The sequence below is a fragment of the Passer domesticus genome, chromosome Z, assembly GCF_036417665.1.
Source record: "Passer domesticus isolate bPasDom1 chromosome Z, bPasDom1.hap1, whole genome shotgun sequence".
NCBI classification, from domain to species: Eukaryota; Metazoa; Chordata; class Aves; order Passeriformes; family Passeridae; genus Passer; species Passer domesticus.
In genome coordinates, this window is record NC_087512.1 from 11,827,911 (window position 1) to 11,840,359 (window position 12,449).

At 40.7% G+C, this 12,449-nt stretch overlaps 1 protein-coding gene across 12 annotated transcripts in view; it reads right to left on the reverse strand.

Moving 5' to 3' along the window:
- RANBP3L (RAN binding protein 3 like) overlaps window positions 1-12,042 on the reverse strand; it is a 29,899-nt gene extending 17,857 nt beyond the window's left edge. For 2 of the 12 annotated variants that reach the window (XM_064403532.1, XM_064403531.1), the window contains exons 1-5: window positions 11,610-12,042; window positions 3,401-3,459; window positions 3,079-3,139; window positions 2,470-2,547; window positions 1,359-1,433 (exon numbers count right to left, since the gene is read on the reverse strand). In XM_064403532.1, coding sequence (XP_064259602.1) covers window positions 1,359-1,433; window positions 2,470-2,547; window positions 3,079-3,139; window positions 3,401-3,459; window positions 11,610-11,853 — 517 coding nt within the window. In that variant the 5' untranslated portion in view covers window positions 11,854-12,042. Of the gene's footprint in view, window positions 1-1,358; window positions 1,434-2,469; window positions 2,548-3,078; window positions 3,140-3,400; window positions 3,460-6,624; window positions 6,805-6,835; window positions 7,614-11,609 lie in introns of those variants that run through there. The other 10 variants (XM_064403542.1, XM_064403541.1, XM_064403534.1 and 7 more) reach the window with 10 other exon arrangements.
- Between the last annotated feature and the right edge of the window lie 407 nt (window positions 12,043-12,449).

Genomic DNA, 12,449 nt, shown 5'->3' on the forward strand with positions numbered 1-12,449 from the left:
GTGAGAAGGTGATGGCAACCATGCTGTAGAAGACAAAGGGGGTAAGGGGGATAATTGTTATGTCACTGATATCCAATAGCTGTGGAGCCAACCATGGACTTGTGGTAGTAAGTCACTGTGAGGAAGTGCAGGATGTGGCTGAAGAGGGTACCTAGAGACGTAGGGCAGCATTTTTCCAGGACAACCATAAGCACAACACAGCACAGCACAGCAGAGCAGGAATGAGGCCAAGATGTGGGCATGGACTGTGGGGGCATCAAAACCACCCAAGACTCCCAAGGCCTCTCACACATTTCCAGAAAGAATGAACTGAGAACTGATTTGAGAACTGATTTACATAAAAGAGAGAAGCTTATCTCCAGGGTGGGGAAACCCTTCTATACAAAGGCACCTCATCAAGCCCAGGTGTGTGCCCCAGGATCCTAGACATCAGCCAGACCAATGCCAATGCTGAAGCCAGGCTGGTGATCTCTTTTTCTTTCTTTCTTGCTTTCTCTCTTCTCCTCTTTAATCCTCTTTAATTCTCTCTCTTCCCTTTCACCTTAACCCTTCATCCAAAACCCACCATGTGGCTATAATAAGAGATCAGGACTTATACCAGTTTTCATGCCAAGTGTGTAATTTACCAGTAAAACTTTTTAAGCTTTTGCAGAACCTCTGACTTCTGTCACTCCTTTCCACCGTGACCACCCAAGATTTGTAAATCTTGGGAGCTGCCTTCCCCTTAAGGTGCAATGCCACACATGTACCATGTCCTGTAGAATGGCACAACTGATAAACTACATAAAATCACCACTTTTTCATTGCAAGAGTGTGTTTTGCTGCTATTAAAATGCTGGGCACTCTTAACATTGTTTAGAAATCCTCTACGCCAGTGTCTGTCAAGAACCTGTCTCTGGTAACAGACGTAGGTTAGGACTTGAGGCCACTGCATCTTTCCTGTTAGTGCTAAGAGAGGGAGGATATTCCCTGGATCCCTGGTTAGGTGGAAGTCAGGCTCCTAGGACAGAAATTTATGGTTCCTGTAGGAACCATCACCATTATATTGCAAGCAAACTATTCATGTAATTACTGCAATTTCATTTTGGTTTTTTTTAAGTATAATTTGTATCACACTCTATAAATGCATGCTTTTAAATTATTCAAAGATTCCACCCCTGCCCCAGAGGATTCCCCAACTTTTTTTCCCTTATCTTCTATTGAAATGCCAGTCTTTCTTATAAAACAATCCTTTCTCCCATCTAAATACCAGACTAGTCCAACACACTTCAGGTTTGTCTTGCAGGAAAAGCATTTCTGCACACATCTTTATTTTGGCTAATAGTTGCTTTTTTACATAAATATTTACTTTTATTTACCTGTTTGGGAGGGAGGGAAAGTAGGAAGAATGTTAAATGAAGATGATCTCCCTCTTTGCTGTGTGAGAGCTGTATCTAAAAGGGTAAGAGATTAAATTATCACTTGTTTGGAGAATAAAAAAAGATGAGTTTTAGGGTTAGCCAGGCTGATGTCATGCTTTCCTTGACAATAGAATAAATTATTGTCTGCTACCCACCATCTTTCTGAAGCAGACTGTTAGGTTATGTCTATGCTGCTGACCCCAGGATGTCTCTGAGGCCACGCAGCCCAGCCTGGCTCAGGCACACAGCTAACCTGCTCTGTATCAGCTCTGTCCCGGAGACTGCCAGGTGGAAAGGTTCAAAACACTGGCAGACAGTGACCTCTCCCTTAAACAGTGCGGGCAATCAAGAAGGAAAACACTCCAGCTTCCTCCTGCACTCTGCTTTATTTTCTGGTATAGGCATGCCCTAAAATTTATCACATATCTATCCCAGTTTAACTTTCAGAGTAAACCAAACTTAGCTTAAGTCCTCTTAGGTACATTCAGATGTGATTTAAAAAAAAATACACCGTATGTATATTAATGCCTGAATTCAGAAGTACTTTTTTAGTACCATCCATATGTTAAATCAAGGTTGTAAAAACCAGATCAGTCCTTCTGCACAGTAGCCTTAGTGATTCGTGTTCATTTCCATGGAAACAATACACAGTCCTTAATCAGCCTTCCCAGTCAGCTCATGGCTGGACAGCAGGAGGGGCCCTTCTGGAAACTGCTTTACATTTTAAAGGATTGCCGAGGGAACACTGATCTCTTCCAGAAACCAGGGATATAATTCCTTTCTTGACCTCATTGTCCCATGACTCTGTGAGCAATTAAAGAAAATTATAAGAAATTTATCGATTTTTCACTACTTTATGTAATATTATGTAAGTATGGAAAAAATAATGCATTTTAAATTAAAAACATGTTCATTGGAAACTATCAGCAAGTATCAATGTTTAAGTTTTCATGACTTGCAGCATGCCTACAATGCAGAAACATTTATTAGATGGGGGAATTCATTATTTTCATTGCCAGATGAGAATACAGAACTCTAATCAAAACATGACTGGAGGTAAATGTCATACCAGTGTCAGACTGAGAGTCAGACTTCTGGAAAGTCAAAGATGATGATCTTGCACGTTTTCTGGAACAGCTAATGAAATCTAGAGAAAATAAAATATAATGTAATTGGCAGGAGGCATCAGCACCATGTTAGGATACTGAATTAACACCTGAACAAAATAAATTCTAGGAGGGACTTTAGAGAACAGCTTTAAGGCAGTACCTAAGAGCAAGAGGGCTTTTGGAATCTCTGACAAAACCCCGGGGAGTCTTTATTTCTACTAAGCTCAGGGAACCCAAAGCAAATACTTAGAATCACTTCATAGCCCATGGGCTCAGAAAACATTAAGAGTGAGGAGCTACATTATAACATTACCCAAACAAATAGAAAAAGGCAGTTAGGAGTTCATATAGCTGATGAATACACTTGGTCAAATTTTCAGGGCTTCTGGAGCTTGTCTTTCTGGTAAATATGAGAGGTAAGATGGAAAAACTCTTGAGGGAAGACAGGGACATATATATTAGGACAGAATAGGTGGCTCTACAACCCACAAAATCTTAGTCTGGTAACTGGGAATTGCCCCTGCTCATATAAGGAGTCCAAACACTGTTTTCACAGGAAATAGGTAGACCTGTTTCAGCGAGGTGGTGATTACCATTTTCACCTTTGCAAACTGGGTCTTCTGCAGGTCGCTGGAAAAAAATAAACACAGAAAGGTCAATGAAAAGAGAACTGTCATTTTCTAGACAGAGACACAAAGTATAACAGTCCAGCATATATGCATTAAGTCTTGTTTCTGTTTGCTATTCTTCCTTGTTCTATTTTCAGACCATTTATTACAAGTGTTAACCTGGGCTAAAATCTTATACTACTTGTAGGATAATTGTCTACAGAATGCCTATTTCTCACCAATTGTTATCAATATGAAAAAGGGGGGGGAAAAGGCTTTTTACCTTCAAAGAACGGTCCTTCTTTTCAAAAATAAATGTTGGCTGGGCAAGCACTGATTTCTCTGGAAAAGAGAAGAGATAGTTTTGAGTAACAATTCCATAACAGAATTTATAAATCAGAGCTTTGAAAATGCTGTGCAATAACAAACAGGAGTTTATCTTTTGGTTACAAAGGAAGAAACTAAAAAGATGCAGTGATGTACAGTACAGTACATTAGGAAAAAAAAAATCTGAGTGTGAGTTTTGCCTAACTAGATGCCATGGGATTTGGCCTCATATTTTTAATATTACTCTTTTTTTAAGAAAAACTGTGCTTTAACCTTTACAAGAAACATTTGCCATACTTTAAGAACAAGGATGAACTGCATCTTTGCGTAGCAGAAAAAAGCAAGGATGTGAAATGTAAAACACTCCTAAAAGAAGGAAAACAAGAGAATGTGTTACACTTGGCCTTTCAGCTACATGCATACATTCTGCTCTTTAAGCTTCAGGTAGGCGGATGTCTAGGGTCAGTTTTAATGTCTGTGTATGGTAAATAAACATATGGAGCTCTATAGAGCCAATTTTAGTCTCAGCATACCTCTGCATCTCTAAGGCATAACTAAAAATATCTTGGATCTATGCTCTTTTTTTCTATGAAATATTTTTCCGCATATATTTGCCTCAAATCAGAGTTTATGTTGATTTAGGGTTCACTACTTCTACATCTCATACAACTTCTTCAGGCTGTCTACTTTGTCAGGCTTGTGACCTGCACAGCCGGTAGAACTCTAATGGACTAAATTTAGTTGTCAGTGTAAAATAAAAAGCTGTTTTCACCAGCACCACTGATAAATGACACATTTATTGTATGAATTAAGGGCACAATTAATGGGAAAAAAGCAGACACAAACAGATCGTTTTTTAAAGACCATCCCATACAGGATTAATCTCATTCTAGCTTGATACATCTGTCATGTGCAGTAAACAGAAACAATCAGCTTCTGCCTATGAGTATATTTTAGCTGTGTACTTTAGATGACAAATGGAAAGCTAAATGCATGTATTTCTCTCCATGGCTGATAAGTACAGAGTTCAGAATAGGGTGACTGCTGAGCTATTTGACTGGCCTCTGGCCAGAGAAATCTCACACTTGGTGCCTTGTTTGCTGACATTTGACAGAATATTTATAATATACACAACATTTTTGTAAAACTCTTTTCCTCTGTTACCTCTTCAACAAAAACATCCAAGTGAAAATATGTGGATAGATATTTTTATCTAGAACTGCACACCTATCTGTGACCAAACAACTCAAGCTTTGGTATCAATTACTCAAAGGTTTAACAAAGCAAACATCAACCTATTATGGAGGAGTTAAGACTACTACACCAAAAATTTATTCAACAATCAAGGAAAAAGTAAACATTGTTAAAATAAATGCTTCATGTATGTAAAGAGGGGCATGGAGCATGAAACTTTCACTCAAACCCAGGGATATGCAGACAGAGGGATAACTACTACAGTTTTGCTGTTGTTAAAGTTAATTTTATTTTTACTTGGGCATCGTGTGTGTGCAAAGGACAGATTTAATAACTTTAGCATGCTTTGCACTGAAAGCCTATTTCTTCCTTAATAGAAAAAGCAGAATAATGTTCACATTGTTCCACTGAAAGAAAGATAACTCTCTGTCATTGAAAGTTGAAGAAAAATTCTATAATCTGGTTGCATCTAGGGTGTCAATGGCATGACGCGACATGAAGCAATTCCACTTTTATTCACTAGAGGGGAGTGGCACACGTGAACAATAGCATTTCACTTAAATATGATTTTTTAAGAGAATAGGCTTTTTTCTGTCCCCTTAAAAACAAACAAAACTGGCATTCTTATTGAATGAAGGAAAAATACAAAAAGTAAAGAGTAACTCTAGAAGCCTTCACATTCTTCTCAGTAATCCTAAAGCTCAGAAGCTTGCACTATTTTTAAAGGTACATTTTCTACTCCTTAGAATGGAATTAGCAAAGAGTGAACTGCTGTGAAGAAGGAATTCACTTTTTCTCACAGAGTTAACTTTTCCTAGATCTAAAAGGCTGTAGGGGATTTGAAGGAATTAAGAAAGCCCACTACATTTGAAACAGTGAGAAGATTCCAATAATATTTTAAAACCCAAAAGTTCCTGAAGAAAAAAAACCCACATAACTTCTAAATTACCAACAGAAACATGTGAAGCTACAGCATAATGGTACCCTTCAAAGATAATATCCATATTTTAATACTGTAGTAAATATAAAGAATATATCCCACCTACTGCTCTTGAGCCAAAGAGCTACCTGCAGATTAAGTCAGAGGTTGCTGAGGCTGCCACAGTTACTTATAGTTTTTAGAGTTCTATAATGCTTCTACTCCAATCAAGAAAACATTTTTTAAATTCCTGAAGCTCATCAGTAAGATCATCAGTAAGATTCACTCCTCAATCAGGCTGTTCATAACAGGGTTTTAAAAATATATTTGTGTTAAATATATATGTATCATAAGCATAAACTTCCATTTACATTTTCAGCTTCTCAGAGATTTAGGCACAACATATCAGCAGCTGATCTCCACAGAAAAAGACACCCAGAACTTCTTGTGGATGTAACACAAGGCCATCAAGGAGTTACCACAGTCGTGTTGATGTGATAATTTTAACACTGGTCAGTCCCTCTGCACTTCTCCCCTTCTTTCCCTGCACTAAGTCTGCCTCTGGCAGGGTGGCTGAAAGAGAAATGCACCCAGCCACACTGTGCCAGACTCAGTCCCAGGAACAGGCACAGCAGCCAAGGCCAGGCACAGGCAAATGCAGACAGAGGAACAGGAACGGCTGGGCTGGAGCCATTCCCCTCATCATCACCACCAGGACACAGACAGACACGGGCTGGATAGGGCCTGGCTCAGACCGGGCCACTCCAGTCCTCAGCAGCATGGCACTTGTGGATAAAAGAGGCTGTTGGAAAAGTTACCAGAAAATAATGCCAAATGAGCTGCCTCTGGCTGCAAGGACTGGAATAATCCACCAGCCTCAGCCAAGAGTCCAGACACAGAACCTGTCTGTCTGTGCATGAACAATCACCACAGATTGGGCTCTCTCTCTCTCCCTTGCTACTGTTCCCCTGAAGCTGTTGAGTCAGAAATCTTTGCTATATTCAAAGACCAAAACAGACCCTTGCCTGGAAGATGCATTAGAAACATTTCTTTGTGTGAGATCTCACCTGGATGGTGTCCTGGCTCCAGCCTCCTGACCTGCACAGAAGCGCTATCAAATGTGCTCATACCTGAGCTGCCTGACATGGAAGGTGCCCAGGTTACAGATGGAGACAGCATTCCTTTTGAAAGAGCATTGTGGGAAAAAGTAAATGCTGGCTGATGCTTTAGGAGCACTAACCAGAATAACATACAAAAAAAAAGTAAAATTGCTTTTACCAGATTTGCTTGTATCCTAAAAGCCAGCATTGTCTATGAGATGTAAGAGTCCCTCTCTCTTTGCTGTGGCATTCCACTCTTCACTTCCATTACTATTGCTTTTTCTAAAGCTATTGAGACTTCACAAAACACATACATTAAAAAATAAGTAAGACCCTAATGATTTTGAAAATTTTAGAGTTGTCATTACTGTTGTTCCATCCTACCCTAAACACAGATAAAGATCCATAACCTTTGAGGGCTAAGGACACAGTGGAGAGAATATAAACACCAATCTGTTTCTAATTTTCAGGCAGTCCTGCACCTGAAATAATGCCAAAAGTGCTGACAGTACTGTTTCTCTATTCCTCTCAAAGAGATGCAAAAAAATCCCCTCAAATTTTTCAGAAGGCAAGATAGGACTTGTGATGTCAATAGAAGTTTTTTACTTTTAGTGTTGAAACAGTTAATTTTTACTTTTTCAATTTTAAAAAATTAAATCTGTTGCATCTTCATCATTAACAAATAGGCCAGAAGACTGAAAATGCTTTAATTCATATCCATTGCAAAAATTTACACATTTTTAAAGTAAAGATGGACTAGTTGCTTGGCAAGGCTGAGCCCAGCAGCGGCAGCACCTCTGGGGTAATGAATTTAAGAAGGGCAAAAAGGTACTGCACAAGGACAATTGCAGCTGTGAGAGGAGTGAGAATGTGAGAGAGGAACAGCTCTGCACACACCAAGGTCAATGAAGGAGGAGAGAGAGAATGTGAATGGCGAGGCCCTGCAGCCCCTGGAGGCCCAGGGGGAGCAGAGATCCACCTGCAGCCCTGGAGGAGCCCACACCAGAGCAGGTGGATGTGCCTGAAGGAGGCTGTGAGCCCATGGAAACCTGTGCTGGAGCAGGCCCTGCCAGGACCTGTGGCCTGTGCAGAGCAGCCCACACTGGAGCGGGCTGCTCCAGGACCTGTGACCCCACTGGGGACACACACTGGATGAATTCATGGAAAACGACAGCCTGTGGAAGAGACTCAAGTCGTAGAAGTTCACAGAGGACTGTCTCCTGGGGGAATGACCCTGCAGCAGGAGAAGAGCATGAGGAGTCCTTGCTGTGACAGAGCTGACCATAACCCCCATTCCCCATGCACCGCTCTGCCCAGTGAGAGAAGGTGGAGAAAGGAGGGAGTGAAGTTAAGGCTGTGAAGGGTGGGGAGACTTTTTTTTTTAAGAATTTGATTTCGTTCTCACTACCTAATTCTAACTCTAATTCTAATTCTAATTCTAATTCTAATTCTAATTCTAATTCTAATTCGACTGGTATTAAACTAAATTTATTTCCCCTCATTTTCCTGTGATGGTAATTGTTAAGTGTTCTCTCCCTGTCCTTATCTCAACCCATGAGCCTTTCATAATTTTCTCTCCCCAGTCCAGCTGAGGAGGGAAGTGAAAGAGTGGTTTTGGTAGACACCTAGCATCGAGCCAGCGTCAACATACCCCAACATTAAATAAATAAAACAAACAAAAAGGAAAAAAAGTGGCACAAACCAAAACCAAACAGAAACCCCCTTGTTAATCAGAAAAAAAAATTCTCCAATAGAATACGATACTTGAAAATTGCATAATGTCCAAACAATTTCATTCACTTACAAAACCTTTAACTGCATCCAGCTTTTCCTTTGCATCCTAGTAAGCACAACACACAATGGCTACATAAATATTTATATTTAGCTTATAGTTTTACCCTATCAAATGATAGAGCTATGACATTGAATTACCAAGTTTCTGTTCTCTGATATGCCATAGCAAATTTTGGAAGCTTCGCACATTATTGCTATAATTTGCAAAAACAGAAGCAGAGACACTGCTGTATTTTGATGTTACAGCTTAGATTGCTGGTTCCCACAGAACTTTAACAAACAAAGTTAATCAATAATAACAAATTCTTGCACATAAGACTGCCATTTTGATTGTTTCACATCTATACTACCTTATTGAGAATATGTAATTTGGGAAGATGCCTAGAAGAAAAGTAGATTGAATGTCACTTCAGTTGCTACATCCCCAGAAGTAGTTTTATATCACTAAAGTAATAAGGAAAAAAAAAAAACACACTGAAAAACTTTGACTTTTTCACTAATGAATATGTGCTATTTACAGTTATTACTTGACAAAAACACTAAGACAAAATTTTCTGGCAATATACATAAAAGAAAAGAAGCAACAAAGGACTAGCATTTAAGTGGGAGACATGGATTGAGAAATTTACACTGATAAATAAAATTAATAGAAGAAATTAATAAAAGAAATTATTTTCACTGTGCCAGATGATGGTCTGTACATTAGTGACTTCAAGGAGCAACTATGTAATAATATGACTAATTTTTATTCAAAATGCTGCAAAAACATAGAAAACTATCAATACTTTAGACAGCAAAACTGCAACAGGCAGAAGAAAAATACATATAGTGAAAACAAGAAAGAAGATAAATTAACAAAATATTTTGCTCTCTAAGTTTGGGCTCATGTTGAAATATTGTTTCTGGCTTTTGACAAAAAATACATCTGCCAGTATTTCCAGTGATGGACCATTTTCACCTAAAATTAGGTGGAAGTTAACAAAAAACCTTTTGGCTTCGGTCAAGGAGAAATGAAGAACAGGATTTGCCAAACCTGCAACAGAACCATAGTTTATGGTTGAAAAATACTCATGGAAGTTCACAACATTAAACAGAGTCAGTTCACAGCCAAGAGAAAGTGCCACAATGCTGCCAGCCAACATCTTGGGTCACTACATAAGCCATATATCACTGATATTTGGCCACTGGCTGCACTTGCTGCAGGAGCAACTGTACTCCAGTGGCCCATGAAGAGACTGCTGGACACAGCAATGTGCTCTGTCCAAACACCCTGCACCAAATATGAAGTGCACATTGCTTATCTTGGGTTCACACAGCATCTGTAAATACAGTTTGGGGAACCAAAAAATAACTGCACACCTCCATGTTTGGATCAGCAGAGAGTACATCATAAAATAAGGGAGTTTCTGTTTCATTGCACTCAAAAAGAATAAAGCTCATCTAATTGACAATTTGTGAAATGAAACTTCTGAAGGAATTTTTCCTAGGACAGCTTTACTGCATTTTTGGGACTCCAGTATTGCACACTCTTTGTTATACAAATAGTTCATAAACCACATAAATAATTTCCCTGTCATCAGTGGCACCAGTTATGAGAGCAAGGATTCTTCATGAGGGCACAGTCCTGCATAATCAGACTCTTAACATTTTAAGACACATTCATCCTCTCCTAAGTTACTCCTCTCAATGCTACAGATTCTAAGCACAGACAGGGAAAGGGTTCTTCTATAAAAAAAAATCCACCTAATGCTCCTAGCTCCCACTTTGGTTTATTGCATGCCATGCGAGAGATGAGATTTAAAATTTAAAATACTTCTCTTCAGCCATGGAAACTCAGCTGACAGCCTGTGGAAGTGTTTACAGATACAGTATATGTCACACCCACTCACCTCTATGGAGCACACTTCTCATCTTTATATGGGTATAACATAAACAGGCGTCAAAATAGCAATAAAAATTAGCCTATCTCAGCAACATTGTAACATAATTTCTGAGAGAAATGTAACCCAGTTGGCTTTATTTCAAACATTAGAGGGAAGTATTTTTGAGAGTCTCATCACTGGAATGTAATTTTAGCAGTGCTACAAGACCAGAAGTAACTGTGTCAGTAGACCAGCAGGACTGTGCCACAAACCGTAAACAAAAATTATTTTTTTAGAAACACTGAAACATCCCACTGCTCAGAATTTTTAATTTATTGTAAAAGCCAGTAAAATACCCAATGCAAGGGCAATAAAATTTGTAGGCATAAAAAGTGTTACCCTTTTCAGGGTGTTGTACCAAATTTAAATTTCATAAATCCCTATGAGATAACACATAAGTAAGCCTCAGGGGGTTTGTGCAGAAATTGAACTGTAATAAGGTCATGATCCAACAACACTCACATATCCATAAATTTCAGTGAGTAGACTGGACTGTGTGCTCCATATTGAGCACAAACTGAAAGGCTGGTCAACTGGTAAATTAGCCCAACCTCTATAAAATGTATCAGTCATAACATCAGGCTTAGCCCTTGAAAGTCCTCTTGGTAATTTAGGTTCATTCATCAACACCTGTAGGAAAAAATGGCTGGTGGCATTATCTGCAAAAAGTCCTGAATATTAGCATTTGTTTTTGTTATGCATCCCCATCAGTTTTAAAGATACTGATAAATCACTCTTAATTCATGGCTCTCCTCACTACCTAAATAAGGGATTTTGCTGTCCCCCTCTGCAGACAGGCATCAGTCTGAGGAGCTGGACCAGGACAGTTTTGCTCTCAAGGTGCAGGGCACGTCAGGGCATGAACGTCCAGGTGAATGAGTGTTCCTTCCAGGTATGGCCAGGAATGCAAGTGCTATTCCCACCCATTGTCAGGGCCAGCATTTAGGAAAGCTGCAGAAAGCTCAAATGTCGGGAGAGTTAACACTGCCAGAAACCCAGAGAGTCCACGTACACACACCTGGTAGTGTCCTTTCCTCGAGTAAAATATGAATTGGAGATTCCCAAGAGATCACCAGTAAAAACAATGTAATAAAAAAGCACAGCCAGCCAAGCTCTCGTTTTGCATTACACACAGCACTGTTACAAACCGGCACATTCTTTGTGTTTACCACATTCCCGAAAAAAACCCGGGGGAACACAAGAGACATGCAGAAGACAACAGCTAACAAAACCTACCTGTAAAGCATTCCTCCTTGGGATCTAACGTGCTGCCGCGGGAGCCTCGGCAGGGCCTGGGCATGGTGTGTTCTTGCAGGTGAGCAGCTTGCTGCAGAGCCCGGGGACCCCCGGGCCAGTCCCTTCTTTTTGGGAGGTCGGGCACCTCCGCGCCCCGCCGGGGTCTGTCACAGCCAGCACCGGAGCATCGCGTGCCTGCACACAAAACATTCCCTTTGCAAGCAGGAATTGGCTCGTTTCTCATAATGAGGTCAGCGTAAGTACCCTTTTATGTACATCTCTCTCTAGATACGTAATCATCTATGTAATGCACGCCGGAGCGGGCTCTGTAAACCTGCCACCCGATCAGCCAGCGGGGGCTCGGGCGGGCGGCGCTTCCCGGAGCCAGACAGGGATGGAGCGGCGCCGGCGGCCGGCGGGGACAGCGCGGGGACAGCGCGGGGACGGGGACGGGGCCGGCTCCTCGCCCGCGGGGCGGGCCGTGGGAGGGGACTCGGAAAGCCGGGCACGGGAATGTGGGCAGGGAGGGACGGCGGGCGGGAGCGGCGGCACCCGGGGCGGGGGCTCGGTCACGGGTGGGCTCCCGTGAGTACTGTGCCTGCTGTGGTTTTGTTGTGGTTTTTTGGTGGGTTTTTTGGGTTTTTTTGGGGGTTTTTTTTTGGTTTTGTTGTGGTTTTTTTTTTTTTTGGGGGGGGGGTTTTTGGGGTTTTTTTGTTTGGTTGGTTGGTTTGGTTTTTTTGTGGGGTTTTTGGGGTTTTTTCGGGGGGGGATTTTTTGGTTTTCGGGGTTTTGTTTGTTTGTTTTTGTAGTGTTTTTGGGTTTTTTTCGTTTTTTTGGCTT